At 44.4% G+C, this 18,430-nt stretch overlaps 1 protein-coding gene across 1 annotated transcript in view; it reads left to right on the plus strand.

Moving 5' to 3' along the window:
• Nucleotides 1-18,430, plus strand: part of LOC147729844 (protein unc-45 homolog B-like) — a 67,083-nt gene that overhangs the window by 14,248 nt on the left and 34,405 nt on the right. The window contains exons 3-4 of the mRNA XM_086954040.1: nucleotides 6,242-6,412; nucleotides 13,624-13,795. Of these exons, the coding sequence (XP_086810166.1) occupies nucleotides 6,242-6,412; nucleotides 13,624-13,795 (343 nt within the window). The remainder of the gene's footprint in view (nucleotides 1-6,241; nucleotides 6,413-13,623; nucleotides 13,796-18,430) is intronic.

Genomic DNA, 18,430 nt, shown 5'->3' on the forward strand with positions numbered 1-18,430 from the left:
CCTGTCTCTCTCTCTTTGACAACCTCTTCCCGTCCCTACTCCCCTCTTCTGCGACCGGGTCATACCCTGACTCTTCATCTAGCTCCAACCATGACTCCCTTTCTCCTCCCCTGATCCCCCCACACTCTAATAGGCTGCACCCCCGAGAAGCACAGGTCGGCCATCAACCCTCCCCCTCTCCTGTGCCCTCCTCTCACATTCCTCCCCCCACAGTACACCCCCCTTCATTACTTCAGCCTTACATCTTGCTAATTCGCTCCTCGTCCAATCTGCACCGTCCCGGTACTCCAATGTCATCTCCTCCCACCTGCCACCTACCTGCCACCCTCCTTTTTAGTCCACCTCTCCTCCAACCTTCTCCCCCAGTTAACTTTCCTTACGCTCCCCTTATTCCTCTCTCCCACTATTCTCTACCCCCTCCTCCCTTCGCTATTTATCCCGATTTCTCCGCAAACCCATAGCATCTCTCTCTTTCCCCCCACTCCTGCAGCATTGCTATGCTACCCCCTCTCCCCCTTGGCAACCCTTTCCATTTCCCTCCCTCGGGCCCAGCAGAACCATTTCCTTTCTTCAACTTCCCCTTCTCCCAACGCCCCTCACTCTGCCAGATGCCCGTTCCCTCACAGCCACCTCGCCTAGCTGACAGAACCTCTCCAACCACCTCCCCTCCTTTCCGCCCTAACCTCCCACTTCCCTATGATTCCACACAGTCCTCCCCCCCTTCTACCCCATCGCCTTGAGCCGTACCCATCTCCCCCTAAATTTGTCCTTAATTCCTTTCCTTCTTGCAACACCAACAAAGACAACCCGCCCTGCACCTCTGATACACCAACTCCCGCTCTCAACCTCCACCTTTCCCCACCTTTCAGACCCTAGTCTCCAACTCTCCTGTCCTCCTCCTGCCCTGTCTTCACCAACAATTTCACCCCCTCCTGTTTCCATCGAGCCACACAACCTTTGGTGCTCTGCCCTAATCTCTCTGGAAAATAAGTTAGGCTCTCTTATCACCTCCATCTCCCAGCTTGTAGCTACCATTTCACTTTTATGTTCCAAGATCTACTCTTTTCCTTACACATCTACTCCTCTGGAACACTCTCACCTTCCCACGAGATGCACCTCGCCCCCACACCCCAGTATAGCCAAGCATAACCAGTCGTCTGCAACCATCGTTAATCCACATAAGCCCTTTAACACCACCTTTCCTCAACTTGCATCTCCGAGTAACCCAACCATCTACACTATTCCGACCATCTCCTCTGTCAGAGCCAAACATCCACCTAAACCCGCCTGTGCACACCCGTCTATGTACAATATCCCTATCACTCTTCATAGCCCAAGTGCCCCGTCACCAAAACAGTCTTGACAGAGCTGCGCTGTCTGCTCCACAACTGCAGATCTGCAAGAAAACACAAACTTGAAATCTCCGATACCATCACCTTTCACAATATTGACATGCTCTTCCTCACAGAGACCTGGTTCAACGATACCTCTCATTCTATGTTTGATCTCCTATTACCCACAGGCTATTCTATTTTTAGAAATGACAGAACTGACAAAGTTGGGGGAGGTGTTGCAGTCATCTTTAGAAACTCCCTTCAACTTAAGGCTTTTCCTATCAGCTCCTTCCGCACTTTTGAAAGCCTATCTCTTGAGCTTCAACTACACCACCGCTCACCCCTCAGATTCTATGCCATTTACCGCCCACCTGGCAGCGGCCCTCCGTTTATGGAGGAACTCACTGACTTCATCAGCGACCAATACTCGCAAAGTGACAATCAGACCTTCGTGGGTGACTTCAATCTCCACTGGGGCTTACCGCAAGACTCTTTCGTGAATTCACTGGCCACCTTCCTCCCTGCAAAACAATCGTATCCAACACTGCACAGAATCAACACACTCCAAGGGCTCAATCCTGGACCTTGTTATTTCTAAAGCAGGCATGCTATCTTTAGCTACCCCTATTCATGCAGACTGGTCTGACCACCTCCTCCTCCCATTCTCTCTTCACCTTGCACACTCTATAACTCTTGGTCAACCTAAGAGGGCTACCTCCTGGTTCTGTGACACTAAAAATATTGACACAGTTTCCCTCTGTGATTCAGATTTGTTGTCACTTCCAAGGCTAGACCCGAACCTAGATGTTGACGAACTCACCTCCCAATGCCTCACAGTCCTTGCAGTCGAAATCAATAACGTCGCTCCTCTCCAAAGCAAAAAGAAAAGGCTCATTCCCTCAGCACCTTGGTTCAACAAATCCCTCTATGAAGAAAGGAAGCACTTAAGACTCCTGAGAAACAATGGAGGCAAGGGCCCTCTACAGATAATTTGACCACGCTTCATTCAGCAAGATCCAAGTACCACAAGCACATCTTCCTTGGGAAAGCGTCGCACTTCAGAACCCTCCTTGATTCAGCCAAAAATAGACCCAAAAAAACTATTTGATCTCATCAAGAATACTAACTGCTCTCCCCCAGTTGGAGGACTCTACAAAGAAAGCAGCGGATTTCGCTGTATTCTTCAACAAAAAAGTTAAATCACTGTTGGATCAGGTCGCTCATCCTATCCCTCCAGAGGAGCGCAAATCACTAGTCATTTGGCAGAACTTTGACCCCATCTCTGAAGATGCCCTGCTCAATTGCATCCGCGAAACAAAGCCCTCCAACCATTCTCTTGACCCCATCCCTAGTGCCATTGCCATTGACCTCTATACCCATTCTCTTGCCTATTGGGCAACTCTAGTCAACCTCTCCCTCTGTCAAGGCTCCCTTCCTGTCCCCTTCAAAACTGGGTAGGTCACCCCTCTGTTTAAAAAACCCACTGCTGATGCGAATTACCTCAACAACTTCCGCCCCATCACTATCCTACCCTTTCTTGCGAAGATCACAGAAAGATGTGTAGCGAAACAACTCTCTCGTCAGATCAAGGACAATGATCTTCTGGACAACTTTCAGTCCGGCTTCATCCAAAACTGCAGCACTGAAACCTCCGTGCTGTAAGTGATTGATGATGAGCTGCGGATACTCGATTCGGGAGGGTCTTGTCTTCTAATTATCCTTGACTTTTCTGCAGCCTTTGACACTGTCAATCACAACACTCTCCTCAACACTCTTCAACAGAGAATGGGCATGGAGGGCACTGTGCTTAAATGGTTTGCTTCCTTCCTCTCTGATAGATCCCAAATGATCAAAATAGCAAACAGTCTTTCATCTCCTTCGGCGGTAGGTCAAGGTGTTCCTCAAGGCTCTATACTTGCACCCACACTGTTCAATCTCTATTTAGAACCACTGGGAGATCTCCTAAGTAAATCCGGGGTCCACTATCTCTACGCAGACGACACTCAAATCTACCTCAAAGTTGCCTCCACTCATGATCTCTCCATCCTAAGCTCTACTCTGGACTCCATTCAAAACTGGATGTCAACCCATCAACTGATCCTGAATCCCTCTAAAACTGAATTCCTCCTCCTCACTCTCTCCTCCCCCGGTTCAATCATGGATGGATCAGATGAATCTACTTAACAATAAACCCATAATTGTCGACAGCGCAAAATCCCTGGGTGTCATACTCGACAAAAAACTCAATCTAATCTCCCACATCAACTCCATTGCAAAGTCTGCTCGATACCAACTGCGCCTTCTTTGGGGAATTTGTCGCTTCTTCCCAGAGCAAGATCTTAAAACCCTAGTCCAATCGCTGGTCCTCTCCAGACTGGACTACTGCAATTCTCTTCTCACTGGCCTCCCCAAATCCCACCTGTCCCCTCTTAAATCTGTTCTCCATTCAGCAGCTCGCTTCATTTAGGGGGCCAAAAGAAGTGACCACATCACACCCATGCTATCCACCCTCCGCTGGCTTCCCATCAAGGCAAGATCTATCTACAAGACTGCCTGTATCACCCACTAAGCCTTGCACTCCTCGTCTCCTTGCTTCCCCAGTGAATAAACTGAAACTCTCTGGAGGCTCTAGACCATCACATAATGCGGAAAATTTACTGCTTGAACCTCCCACTTCCAAGAAGAAAAGATAGATTGCCCAATCCTTTTCAGGCAACGCGGTGAGAATCTGGAACTCACTTCCGCCTCAGCTCCGGACCACCACCTCCTCCCAGGCCTTCAAAACTGACCTCAAAGTTCTCCTCCTTCAAAGACACTTCCAAATGTAATTCACACCCTCTCTATTATCTGAAGGAAGACCCTCCATTATATAGAATCATTTTCTCCATGACTATGGAAGTGCCTTCCCAGTGTGTTCTGCCATTTATTGCATTATCCTTCTACCTGTGTTTGGTACTCGTTTGTAACATGCACACGTCACTTTTCTCTTGTAACACAATGTTTGCTCCCTCTTACATTTTGTTTGCTTTAGATACTTGCACAAGTGCCACCACTGCCTACGTAACGTTTGTTCTTGTGTTTGAGTGTCTGCCATATATTGCAGCACTTAAATTCTACTTGTACTTTGTACGTTTTTGTAACCTGCACACGTCACTTTTTCCTCCTGTAATGCACCGTTTGCTACCTCTTGTATTTTGTTTGCTCACAACTGTCATTTTTGCCTCATGTAACTTAACGTTTGCTTTTGTAATTTGTTCACTTGTAATGTTCTCCTCATGTATCATTTCTGTTCCTATTGTGAAGCGCTCTGACACCTTCGGGTAAAGTTTGCGCTATATAAAAACGAATAAAATAAATGTCTGCTCCAATGATGTTACCAGACAATTTTCATTGCTGTTCATGCCAGGCCTAAGCAATGGGTGTGTCTTTGTGCTGAAAAGCCCTTGTTTTCACATCCAAAATATTTACAGGGCATTCTGCAGAGTACAGTTTCCTAATTTTATAAAGATATAGCAGCAAAACACATGCACAAACTGTTCCTTGTCATACAGTTCTTAGGAGACAATATACCAGCTGTGACTGCCTTCCAAATGAAGAGCCTAATTTTAGTTGGAGGGTAATGGAACATCCTCCAAATACATTTCAGGGTAAATGCTAAACCTGGAGGAAAAAACATTGGCATAATTTTATCGACTATAACCTTCCCAAAATGGAAGCAATTCCACTGGCGGGCTCTTGTTTGTTTTTAGTGCGTCCTCCAGTACAAAGAAGATTTTCAGTTCTCTCTCTCCAGTCTATAAAACGCATCACCAAGTTGTTGCATCCAACATCCCTTGAATCCCAGTGGCTGCTGCTCAGTAATTACACAGTTGCCACAGTGGAAGCGCAATGGATCCAATGCCACAATGCCCACAAGCGGACTAGAAGAATAAGAGAGTTGAAAAATCAGTATAACCAGTAAAAGAGGATATAAACAGGAAACAGATATGGACAAAAAGATAAAACAACATGAGCAGAAAAGGCAACAGCAGCTAGCCCTGGTCACTCTTGGTTGTGAACAATAGCATTAACTCTGTCGGAAATTAACGTTCTCTGGAAGCCGAGCCAAAGGAGTCACATTTAACCAGACATGTCTGTCTGCTGTCTCAGTAAACGGCCTCGGTTGTATTCCTGGCTCTTGTAGCAGTCCCAAACTGATCATTCCAATTTGGAGGTAAATACACTTTTTGTCATTCCCGCACAATACCTGTAAATCAGAGATACTAATGATATTCAAAAAAGAGAGATAGTCCACAAATACCTTCAAATTACCACTGCAGTAATCTTGTAGGTTGGGAGGCAATGTTCAGTACAGATGTGTTAAGAGGCAGAGGAATGTGGTTGTAAAGGTCATACCAAACTGCTGAATGTGTACCACCAGCGAAAACACACAGACGTATATCCCAGTGGTGCTGGTGCTTGCCTCACACCCATAAAGGCCATGCATGTGATTGCCACCCACATTGCCAACTGTAGGAGCAGATCTGTAATCCGTATGAAAAAGTGGAAGATGGGTAAGGATGGATGGAGAGCCATTTTGCACAGGTGACAATTGGTTCTTTCGAGAACCTACCAACCACTAAAAATGGTCAGTAATGTAGAGCTGATACGTTTCAGCGCAACCTGATTTCAAGAGAACATATAAACTATTTATTACCTGGGTACATTAGGTGAGTGTAATTAGAATGCAGGTTTGGGATACCCACAAAGATTGAAACCTCTCAAGTGGGAGTTGAAGAAAAAATATAAGTTGGTTTAGGCTGTACTGAGAGGATTTAGAAGTACCAGTTGGGGATGGATGCTCTATTTCTTTCAGCTACTGGTGCAGACCTACTAACCCAGCTCTCTCCTGTGTTCAACATCTGCAGACACCAAGAAAGATCTGCGGATGATTACTGTGGCCCTGTTGGACATGCTGGGAAGCAAACAAGTTTCTGGACATGGACGTGACCAGGTACTCAACCTACTCAACAAAAACATCCCCCGTAAGAATCTCCGCAACCCTGACCACTCCAGAACCCTTTTCGTCATTGACCATGGTACGTAAGTGGGACACATTGCCGTTGATTCAGTTGTGTACAAAGCTTCATGGATGCTCAGAAAATGTCAAGAAAATTGCATGAGTCCGACGTTTTTGTAAAGTTTAATATTTATCAAACAGCTCGAACAAGTAGACCCATATGCACGTGACTGCCCTGGTGCTAATTCTCGATGATCTTGTATTGCTTTCGGGGGTGTTTTCTTATTGAATAGCAATACATTTCCATGAACATCTTTGCTGTTTCCCGCTCTTTTCCCCATTCTTGACTTCTTCGTAGCTAATGGTATAGAGCCAGAATAACCTAATCAGTGCATCGTCTGGCATAAATAGAATTTCTTAAATGTGATTTACAAGAAAATTGCAACATTGGAGTTATTAATAGGAAATCTACACAAAACTGGACCATCTTTTTGAGCGATATCTAGGACGCTATATGACATACAACCTAGCTAATGGATTAAGTTATGGCTTATACATAAGCTCCCTGTTTCCCGATTTTCCTAATTTTTACAGATAAATACAGCCAGAAAACCATTTTTTTCCCGTCTGCATTTATTTTTAAATGTGGATAAAAACGAATATTGGGTTGTTTTTTAGTGATTCTGAATGCTGTCAAATCATGACTGCCAGGCTAAAAGCAGCGCGGATTGACAGGCAAGGGTTTTACAAAATAAAGGAATTTTAGTAAAGAGCCTTAAAGAACAGTAGATTTGCACGACCATGATACTAAAATGTGCATGTTTTCTTATAAGTGCATATTTTATCATCTTAGTGTGTATATATATCATTGAACCTTGTCAGGCGTTCAGACACGAGTGTACATTAATTAACAAGTTGAATAAATGCAGAAATATACACATTTCAGCTTCATTTTTTCACAAAACCTAAAATAAATATGGATAAATACAGGTAAAATTAGCAAAAATAAATATGGATAAATACAGACGGAAATTATAAAAATATAAATACCGTAAAACGGGGTGCCCTACTCCTACATCATAATTTCATCGGCTATCTGGAAGTTTAATCACTAAGAATACCATATGTCTCCATGTCACCCACCCGCCATCTTTAAAGCCTTGGGCTTCATTCATCAGTCATGCATTGTAGAAGGTATAGTCTCCATTTACACTTTAACCAAACTGCTATAAAATAAGTGTTTGTAAATGGTAGTGCAAAGCTGCCAGCATGGTGCCTCACTTGAAATGCCCTCCAACAGACCCAAGTGCTATGTATCATTGAACATGTTGCAGGACTTGAGAACCGCAGACATGTTTAATTGTCAATTCATCTCCTACACCATAATGATGTGTGCCAACTTACACTATCATTGTCATTTTGATGGCATAAAACGAATAAAAATTGGCCAATAAAATAAAATTGTACAAAAAGACTCCAATATCTGCAACCCTACAAAAAGAAAGTTCCAGTAAACAGTTGACCTTGATAAACTGCCTCTGCCTAATTGGTCAAAAGAACAATTCCATTATTTTTCAAGGTAGATCTCAGGCCTATCTTGAGCATATCAGTCTAATGCATCTCAGGTTCTGCAATGAAGTCTGTAATCCTGAAATTGGGATAAAACACAGCCCCTCAGTGGCAGCCGGCACTGATCGGGGGTGGAGAGTGGAAGCAGGGGTAAAATACTAAGTTACCTTTTCACCACCTTGTCTCTCTTCTGTGTCAGGACTCCACTGGCACCGAACAGGAATCAGGAAACACCCAGGCTCCCCTGACCAATCACAACGCTGCAATGCAGCATTTTGATTGGTCTGAGCTCGGCACCCAAAGTCAAAGTCAAAATATTGCTTTATTCGGTTAAAAATTTTAAAACCATCAAAGCACATACAATATTTCATTTCATGGTTGATCAAATTTCCATATCACAATTAAAACAACTAAATATATTACAATATAAAATAGTGCTTTACAATTATCAAACACATATACAAGCTAAAAGGTTTGTCACCCAGTTTGTTAATTATATAAAATTCCAAAATTCATCTGGTAATCGTCACTAATAGAAACTTTCTACTATACTCCGGACTAAAACACACAAGGGCAGAGAAAGGTGATTAGGGTAGCAGTATTTTCTTGCGACATCTCACAGCCCCTATAATGTAGCTTGCCACCCCAAAACATACCACAGCAGACCCAAGCATTTGTAAGTAGGCCAGGGCTGGTCTCACCTGCTCAAAATTACAACCTCTCAGCAGTGGCAGGATAAATTTCTTTCTCTGCAGTTCATAAAATTTGCAGAAAAAGATCACGTGAAGGACGTTTTGCTCCGAATTATTATCACATGGGCACGGGCCCAAAGTCCCACTTTTAACAAACCCCCTGGGGAAAGATAACAACCATGGTAGCATATTATGTTTAAACCTTAGCAAAACAAACAGATGGAAAGGCTTGCTATTGAATGTTAAGTATGGCTGAATCTCTCTCCCCATGCTTAACATGACAAAGTTTCTAACCAATGGTTTTACCAATTCCTCTTCTTCCTTTTTAGCCTTCAACCTGTTTAAAAATTGGGATTTTACTGTCTTTATTGCGATTTTACTTAAGGCCCTAGGGTGTGTAAATAAATCCGGGCTACCCATTATGTCCATTTGAGTTTTAATATAACGGATCCATGGTATAGCCAAGGCCTTATCTAGGGTCAGACAATCCTGGATAATTAATTGATTTAAATTCAGGGCTTGCTGTGCCCAAATTCTTAACCACCCTAGTATCGGTGCTACAGCAATCTGATCAGGAATATAGCCAGCCCCCAGGCCTTCGTGCACATTAAAAGTTGCTATGGATTGTGGTAGCGACAATACTTTTCCGAAGAAGACATTTTCTGCCATTTGGATCTCACTTGAATCAATGTAGCCCCACACCTCACTCCCATATAACACCATGGGCAAACATTTGGCGTTATAGATTTTCATAATGGCCGGTAATGGCTTACAGCCTAAACATTTTGCAAAGCCCAGCAGGGCCCCTGTGGCCCTTGCTAATGTGTTTTTTTTCAGTGCGCGTTGCATTATCCACGATCTTCTATCGTCGAATACAATACCCAAATATGGGAAGGTAGGTACTTTAATAAGCGTGTGCCCTTTGCAGAAAAAAGGTGCCCTTTTCGCCCGTCCACCACCTAGCGACATAGCATGTGATTTTTTTAAATTAGTTTTCAGATCCAAAGAGTCCATAAAATTAGTAAAACAGTCTAAAAGTAATTGTAATCCTCTTGCCGTCCTAGCCAGTAGCACAGTATCGTCTGCATATAGTAATGCAGGAATCTTTTTTTGGGCAACTCTCGGGATGTCCTTACATGATTAAATTAGGGCATCACCCAATTTATTTATATAGAGTGTAAACAGTAAAGGTGCAAGGATACACCCTTGCCTAACCCCTCGCTTTACAGGCCAAGAATCCGTCAGGCTCCCATTTTCACTATAGCGGACTGCTGCACTAGTGTCATTATGAATGACGGCTAGAAAGGATATCAGTACCGGATCCAGACCCATGTCAAACAGGAAGTCCACAATTTCTGACTATTTACAAGGTCGAAAGCAGTGGACAAATCCATAAAAGCTGGATGGATGTCCCCCTACTTAGCGACTGTGTACTTCCCTATGACAAGATGTAAATTGAGGCATTGGCCAGCAGTACCTCTTCCCTTCGTAAACCCGTACTGCAGGTCTGAAATAACTGCATTCTCTTCCAGCCAATTTGTCAGCCGCACCAAGACGGCTTTTCCCATTATCTTAGCAGCCGAGTCCAGGAGAGAGATCGGATGATAACACGCCAGATCCTCTCTTGAACCCTTCTTGAATATTGGGACGATGACTGCTTTGCCCCAGGACACTGGGGGACCCACTATAGTAACTGCATTAAAAACAAAAGTTAAAATCTTTGCCCAATAATGGGGATCTGCTCTATACAGGTCTGCCGGGACCCCGTCCGGACCTGGGGCTTTCCCATGTGCTGCAGTCTCAATAGCCTCCAAGACTTCTTCTCTGGTAAAATTGATCTTTCCTGCCTGTGCATAATCACCTTGAGTCACAAGAGATGAATGATTTATTTCCGCATAAAGACCACCATAGTGCTCCACCCACTTTTCTGGTGGGATGAGACAGTCCTGATTTGTATTTTCTGTCTCATTAAACAAGGGACTATTAATCACATTCCAAAATTGAGTGCTACATTTCAGAACACTCACTTTGGTCAGTTCCTCCAAAGCCATGTCCTTGAGCTCAATTTTCCTCCGCTTAATAGCCTTTATATAGGCCCTTCTTGCCTCCGCTATCTTCTGCGCGTCCTTACCAGACTCTTTTAGCACTTCCCACCTTAGTCTGCGGCCTTGACATTTAGAGGCTATGTTAGAATTTAAAATGCTAGATGAGACAATTTCACTTTTAAGGGCCCTAATATTAATAGTCAACATGAGTGGATTGTGGTCACTAAAGCCTCTCTGTTCGACACTAAAAGGACCTATTTTATTCATCAGAAGACATGACACTAAGATATAGTCGATAATAGACTCATTGCCTTGGCCATTGAACGTTGGGACAGAGCGCTGAGTTTCCTCTTGCGCTGGGGCAAACAAACAATATGATGATAAAAAACTCTCCAAATACAACCCATTCCTAGTGTGCTCAAAATGAGTATTCCCAGGTGGGTCATTTTTAAAGTCCATATTCTGCAAACATTGCATATGACTAACATGAATATTAAAATCACTAAGCACTAACAAATAATAACAACTATTGTTGTGTTCATCATAATCATCCAAAAACCCTGATAATGCTCTTAAATGGTCTAATTCGTCACTCCTGGTGAAAGAATTATAAAAATTTACCACTAGGATTGTAGGCAGATTGTCCCCCTCCAATCTTACTGCTAAAATATTTGGGGAACTTGTCACTACTAACACAGCTTTATATAGGAGTTTCAGGCTAAATAACAACAGAAGGCCACCCCTGGGTCTCCCCATCGTAGATGGTAATGCAAGTTTAATAAATGATTGATAACCATCCAGATGGAGACTGGGGGCCTGGGCATGTTCTCCACACAAGCTGTAATGCAGCCTATATGGAGAACATCCGAAATGTGCATGACTGTTTTGGACGGCCCCAGATAACATAACATAACACGTGTATTTGTAAAGCGCACGTTCACCCCTGGCGTGGCATCTTGGAACTGAATAACAGATGTTTATTGTTACCCAACTCAATGGTACTTATTTTATCGACCTCAGATGGATCAAAGGCTGAGTGGACCCGCCGGGATTTGAACCTGTGACCATGAGGTCGAACACAGGCCCCTGCAGTGGATGCATTAGTCCACTGAGTCACCAGACCCGGCCGGCCAAACAGTCATTGCGCAGAGGACCGGACAGTGAACCGAAACTGGCCCTGGCAAACTGCTCGGCACCCCCCCCCCCCCCCTGGGGGGAGGCAAGGGGTGCGGCCGAGCTGTTTGCAAGGGCCGGTTTCGCCCGATTTTGTTACAGGTGGCCGAAATTGCCGGCCCCGGTAACAAAACTGGCCCCCAGGGTCTAAAAAGCGGCCCCCACCTGGCGGCCCACAGGGGAAACGCCCGGTGCCTGCTACGGCCAGTCCAACCCTGATGCGTACTTGGAGTGCGCAAACCACTCCCCCCCTTCCCCAGAGCAGCCCTCCCACAAAGCAGAACGGAAACATAAAATGATAACTTTGTTATTATCATATTGTGTTTCCTTTACTGACACTGCTTAAAAGCAAAGGGGCGATGCTTCTCCGCCTTAACGGAGGAGCCGCCTCTTCCTTCACAGCGTAAGTGCAAGACACATGACAACAGAAAATTCTGCGCACTGGCATATGCTCGTCTACCTCCACAAAGATTTTTGCCTTGGAACTTAATTACAAGTAAATGGACTCGGACCAGGCAGCTCCCCAACCAGTACATAACAATGGTCATATTACTAATAGTACTAAGACCATTGTTACACCTTATTGAGCCAGCTTTCTTCTAAATAAATTCTATTTTATTGGTGCCAACAATCCTAAAGTAGATACTTGTGACTTTCTCGCCATTACTATATGTTAGAGACCCTAAGGCTCGGTTTCCGCTAAATCACTTATGTTATGTTAATTGATACTTGTATAGCGCACTACTCACCCGCAAGGGTCTCAAGGCGCTTGTACGAATACCGCTGTGGAACCCATCCTGGCTTTCCCTGTGAGGCGTCCACTCCTGGGCACCCCCAAGGTGGAGGCCAGGCATCCTTAGCGTTGTGGGGGCCGTTGTGGAGATTAAGCAAGCTATTGCCCAGAGTTGCAGAGTGGGACTCCATGATTGGAATAGGCACCGAGGCGAGAATTATCAGGTCTGTGCAATTCTTTGAGCCCAAGACCCGCAAACGGGGAATTGAACCCTGGTCCCGGGCTAGACCTCTGCATCAGGGTCTGCCGCTCTAATCATTGAGCCACACTTCTCCACACTTATGAAGTGCATGGACACTGCCACATGGCCTGCAGCACAGTAAAAAATGCTGAGCCATTTTGTTTTGTTCTAGATTGTTGTACTATTTTCTTTCTGTTCCACCCTCTGCTCTGTCTTTCTCTACTCTCTGCTCCCTTAAACTTTTCTCACCTCGACTCTTCTCTTTTCCCAAGTCTTTCTCCCTTACTCACTCACTCTGTTCTCAACTTCACACACGCTCATTACTGTACCTCCCTACTGATTCTTTCCACATTCTTTTCCTCCTAGCATATTTCCTGTCTCTCTCTCTTTATCTTTCTTTCTTCTCTGCTTATTTCAAGAGTGTCTTCTAGTGATTTACTTTGTCTTGTCCCTTTCTTTTGCACTGATTGTGTTCTGTGGTCTTACGTGTCTCTGTACATTGATTTTAGAGCACTGTGACACATTAAACTCATCTCTCTCCTGTATCTTTTAATTTTACCTGGTTGCAGCCTTCATAACTTTGGTCTATTCGTTTTTTGTTCCTCTCCTTCACATGGCCCATTTTTGCTTTCTCTGTTGAGTCTCTTTCTGGCACTCTTTCCAGTCCCCTTCTCTATGATTGTTGCTGTTGCCTAGCCAAGAGTTTCTCACTTGTGTTGCTTCTGTCTTATTACCTTTGCCCTTTCTCTCTTTTCACTTCTCCTGTTTTCTTCCTATGTTCTCCCCATTTACCTCTCCTGCTCTCATCCTACTTTTTCCCCTATGTTCCCCATGTAGGACTGAGGAAAATCCTGAAAGTCCTGGGTCAGATCCCAGAGTTGCTGATCTGCCTCCCCCTGACTGAAAATACTCGGATGACTGCCTCCATCCTTATGAACAAGCTCTACGACGACCTGCGGTGTGACCCGGAGAGAGAGAACTACAGAAAGATCTGCGAGGAATATATCACGTAAGTCACGAAGAAGGATCACAGCACATGGGCTGAACCAGCCATCCTGGACACAGGGAAAACCCAAGAAGGCCAAAGACACAAGGGCACATGATTACTAACACTTAAGCCTGGGTTTGCGCCCAAAACTAACACAATTGCCGCGCAAAGTGTTCCGGTGGGATTTTCCCAAGTGTTGGGCTGGGATTTTCTCGAGAGTTGTGGTGGGATTTTCTTGAGAGTTGTGGTGGGATTTACTGTCCCCTGCAAACCTGGATGTGTACTTAAAAATATCCCAGAAATAATGCAAAATCCCACTATGTGCTACTTTGCAAAAAAAAAAAAGGTCATTCCATAAGTGGTACATGGGCCTTTCCATGAAGCCTCTCATGGGCTTTGACACATATCCCTATCTATTAAAATTCGGGGACAGAGATTTGTGCTAAAACCTTATGCCTCCTTTTGGCGGCTGTAGCTAGAAGAACTGTTTTAATGTCTCCATATTTTTCCAACTGTGCATTTGTGCTTCGTTGTACGGCACACCTATGAAGTGGGAAATCTGATAAAAAAGATAGTTTTTGTAATGAAAGGGCCCCCGTCCAATACAAACATAGGTTTCAGAAAACGCTCACAACACTGCACTATGACACAAGAGTGTGTGCATCGGAGCATGGCAGGCAAAAGTGCACTAGAACTGAAAGAGTAAGCAAAAAATGCACATCTTAGTAGTTATGGCCATTTCTCCTCTCTCCCTTATGTGCAAGGCAGAGCAGCAGCATTGTTTGCTGCACTCCCTTGCATCAAATATTGTAAATCTGGACCTCAGTGGCCTACGTGGCTGGATGAGCACCAGGACCCTATACAGCCTTGAAAACAGCCCTAAGAGAATGTGTTTGTGGGCACATATAGGATTTTCTGCACCAGAGAAACAATGCTCCTTAGTACTCTGCAAGGTCCTGCATTATTTGATTCTTTCTTGTATTCTATTCAGAGCTACCAATACAATTTACGGATTATTGATCAACATATTCAGAAATTGTGATCCAATGCAAATTGATTTACCTGAGTTAAAGAAAATAAGGAAATATCAACATCACAGTCCTCAACCCTCCCCGGAGCGGGTTACACTTGTTCACTACTTTTCCCCAGAGCAAGATGGCAGTGGAATTAAACCTTTTCCAGGATTTATGGGAAGCATCCAGTCTCCAAGAGGGCCTGGGTGCCCTCCTACATCCGAAAGCCATCCCCCAAAATTATTTAAGCATACACCACAACTTGATAATTTACGTGAACATCTGCAGTGATGGTCTTCTGTGGTATTCAGGGGACTGACCCACGGGACAATACAACACGAGCACACATATCAGACCCCCCAGAATATTGCGGCATAGATTTGCAAATTTTGCGGCACAAAAATGGAAATTTAGCGGCACAGAAACGGAAATTGTGTGGCATTATTGCGACACTTTATTTTACTTGTAATCATTCCTTTTCAGCCTTAAATCAATGTGAAAATGTTTTAGCAGTGTATTCCACTCTGAAATAGACATGTTTAAAGTGTCTAAAATGTTATTTGCTATATTCCCCTTTGTGGTAATATTCTGGATCATAGGTTAAGCCAAGCACAACAGCAGAGAGTTGCCAGTCCTCCCGTTTTCTGTGGTGAAAGCACCCACTACCGTACATTGTAAGGATATAGCCAGGCACCAAGGAGTCCCATGGCCACATAGATACTGAGGTCCTTCTTAAGGGTATGAAATTCTAAAGACACATGCAGCTTCAAGTTGTCAGTCTCTCATTTGGAGGGATGTACAGGAGCAGCGTGACACCTCTCTCTCAAAAGATGCAACCACGTCTATTCAGCATTCTTACTTATGCGGTTGCGTTTTTGGATGGCCTATCGAGCATCTGTGGACTTCTATCCGCAAATTATCCTGACAGTTCAGCAAGTTTATCATCTAGCTTACTATACAAATGGCATTCTTTGTTACTGTAGCACTTTATTTGCCCCGGCGCCATTTCATTTGGTTCTGAGCGTGATATTTTTCTCTGTATGTTGGTGAACGGTTGATCAATATTTAGTTTGGAAGAGGTCTTTGACTGTGAAGCTCAATGGTTGTTAACCAACACAAATAAACCTACACCTAAATAATGTTAATTCTGCGCATACACACACAGGTGCACGCCATATCGTTTAGTTTGATTTTGAAGGGACACTTATAAAAAAGGCCGGCACCATTCATCCAATTTAGAACCATTTCACTAGCAGGAAACCCGCAAGGCCTCCCCAAACACAGGGCCCGGGACCAACAGAAACCAGGAACAGAACCAATGTGACCGGGAATCCCTAATCTGGGTCTAACAATGACCATCAGCAGCCGCAGCTATACCACCAGGAAAGGAGCCTGGCACCCCGGGTCTGGCGAGCACAGCAGCACCAGACCAGAGAGCACAAGTAGTCCTACAGCGCTAAGAGGCCCTGTTGGCACATTGGGTAACAGGATCACAGGGCACAGTAAAGAGAGCAGGAAGGGCAGGTGTGGAAGCATGGGACGGCAGGAGCTCAACCCGCCTCCCCGGTTCAGAGTGCTTGTTCAGTCATGCTCACAGAGAGGGCCCTACGAGTGGAGGGTTGAAGTTCAATTTAATCAAACTAGTGCATGTCCCCTCTCAGACTCTTGGTCGGTGCAGCTTTCTTACCCTCACATGCCCGGTTTCCTGGCAGTCCCCCAGTTTCATCCGCAGTCACACAATTCTGCTCTTTTTTAATTACCAGGACTTTCCTGCTACCCAAAATCTACTACAGGAACAACATCGATATGTTTTCACACATTGGTACAAATTACGATTTGCGATCAGACAGGCAATGTTTTTATAGGTTGACGACCAAACAGGTGCCTTTAATAACCCGTGGGGTCTTTTTGCCATGGGGCTAGCGCGGAACTCACCGGTCTGTGTCTCCAATAAGGGCTCCGATTTGATTGCTTCCTCTGAAAATCGGGGAAGAGGCATAGGCATATTTTCATATATATTAGAGGAGAGAATAATTTAATATTCTTAGGTCAGTCTGTGAATATTTAGGGAAGTTATACTTTCGGAACAGACATGCTTACTCTGTACGAGTGGGGAGAGTTTGAATACAGACCTGTCAATTGAATGGGCAGAATGTTACAATGCACAACTGCACCTCAGTGGTTGAAACACCGGCACTCCTCACTGCCACTCAGGCCCCACGGCCAGTGTTTCATTTTATCCTGTGGTTGCAGTTAGGGCCCGCCATGCACAGTTTAGGCGTCTCAGATTTGAAGATCGATGGAATGAAAATAGTGCATGTCCCCTTTCAGGCTCCAGGGCGGTGCAGTTTTCTTACCTTCACATGCCCGTTTTCCTGGCAGTTTCATAGTTAGTCTGACAACAACGACTTTGAACTCCTCTCAGGCGAATATTGCAGCTTCCTTCCTTTCAAGCTGTAGGACTCCTCTCGGGTTCACGGTGTAGGTTCGTTACTGACAGTGCAAGCCTCCTCTGAAGCTCGTATTGCCCATTGTAGGCTCAGGAAGCAGGCCGTTATTACGGCTTCATGGCGCCATGTAGTGACGTGTGCGCTTACAGCCAATAAGATGTCACCATTTTATTTTACGGCCCAAAAGGTAAATATCGCGCTCATTGCGGTCCTCAGCTGATTTCGCGATTCTTTTGCAAATCGCGAAATGCTGGAGGGTCTGATATATGGTCATGCAGATGGGAGTGTCCATCAGCAACTTATACACCTAAACTTGCCCAGTGCTGTGTTTCATCATCCAGATGCATTTCTGCTCCAGGTAAGCAGAGCTCCTTCTCTGTCTCAAAAGAAACAAACTTCCTAAAAATGTTAAACGCGAGAAACAAAAATCTAAATGTATTGTAATTGCATTTATATAACTCTTACTACCCCTGACGAGGCGTTGAAGTGCTTTTTCGGCAAGTGGCACTCTACTCCGGGACCCGTAGAGGATTAGTGTTGAAAATGAGTATACTAAAATATGAAGTAATTTGAGTGGTGGATATGTTATTCAGTTATTTGGGTAGAGAGGGTAGGTGGCAGGATAGAAGAGGGAAAGAGGTTTGTATTTATAAAGCGCTTGTTACCCCTGATGGGGTGTTGAAGCACGCTATTCAGGAAGCCCAATTAGGATTAGTGGTGAATATGGTCAAATATGAAAGTAATTTCAGTGGTGGATATTAGTCAGTTATTTGGAGTGAGAAGGATAGCGGAGGGATAAAAGGGGAAGAAAGGTTTGCATTCATATAGCACTTGTTACCCCTGATGGATGTTGAAGTGCTTTTCTGGCGAGTAGCACGCCACTCCGGAACCCATAAAGGATTAGTGTTGAAAATTAGTATAGTAAAATATGAAGTAATTTGAGTAGTGGATATGGTATTCCGTTATTTGGGTGGAGAAGGGTAGGTGGCGGGATAGAAGAGGGAAAGAGGTTTGTATATATAAAGCGCTTGCTACCCCTGATGGGGTTTTGAAGCGCAAGTAGCACGCTATGTATGCACTAAAAAGGTTAAACACACCGAAAATAGCTACGATTAATGTCAGAATTTACAGAAACCATTTTAGGAGCAAAGGATGAACAAAAAAACAAGCTTACATCAGTTTGCCACAGTGAG

Source organism: Lissotriton vulgaris, chromosome 2_1 (genome assembly GCF_964263255.1).
Source record: "Lissotriton vulgaris chromosome 2_1, aLisVul1.2, whole genome shotgun sequence".
NCBI lineage: Eukaryota > Metazoa > Chordata > Amphibia > Caudata > Salamandridae > Lissotriton > Lissotriton vulgaris.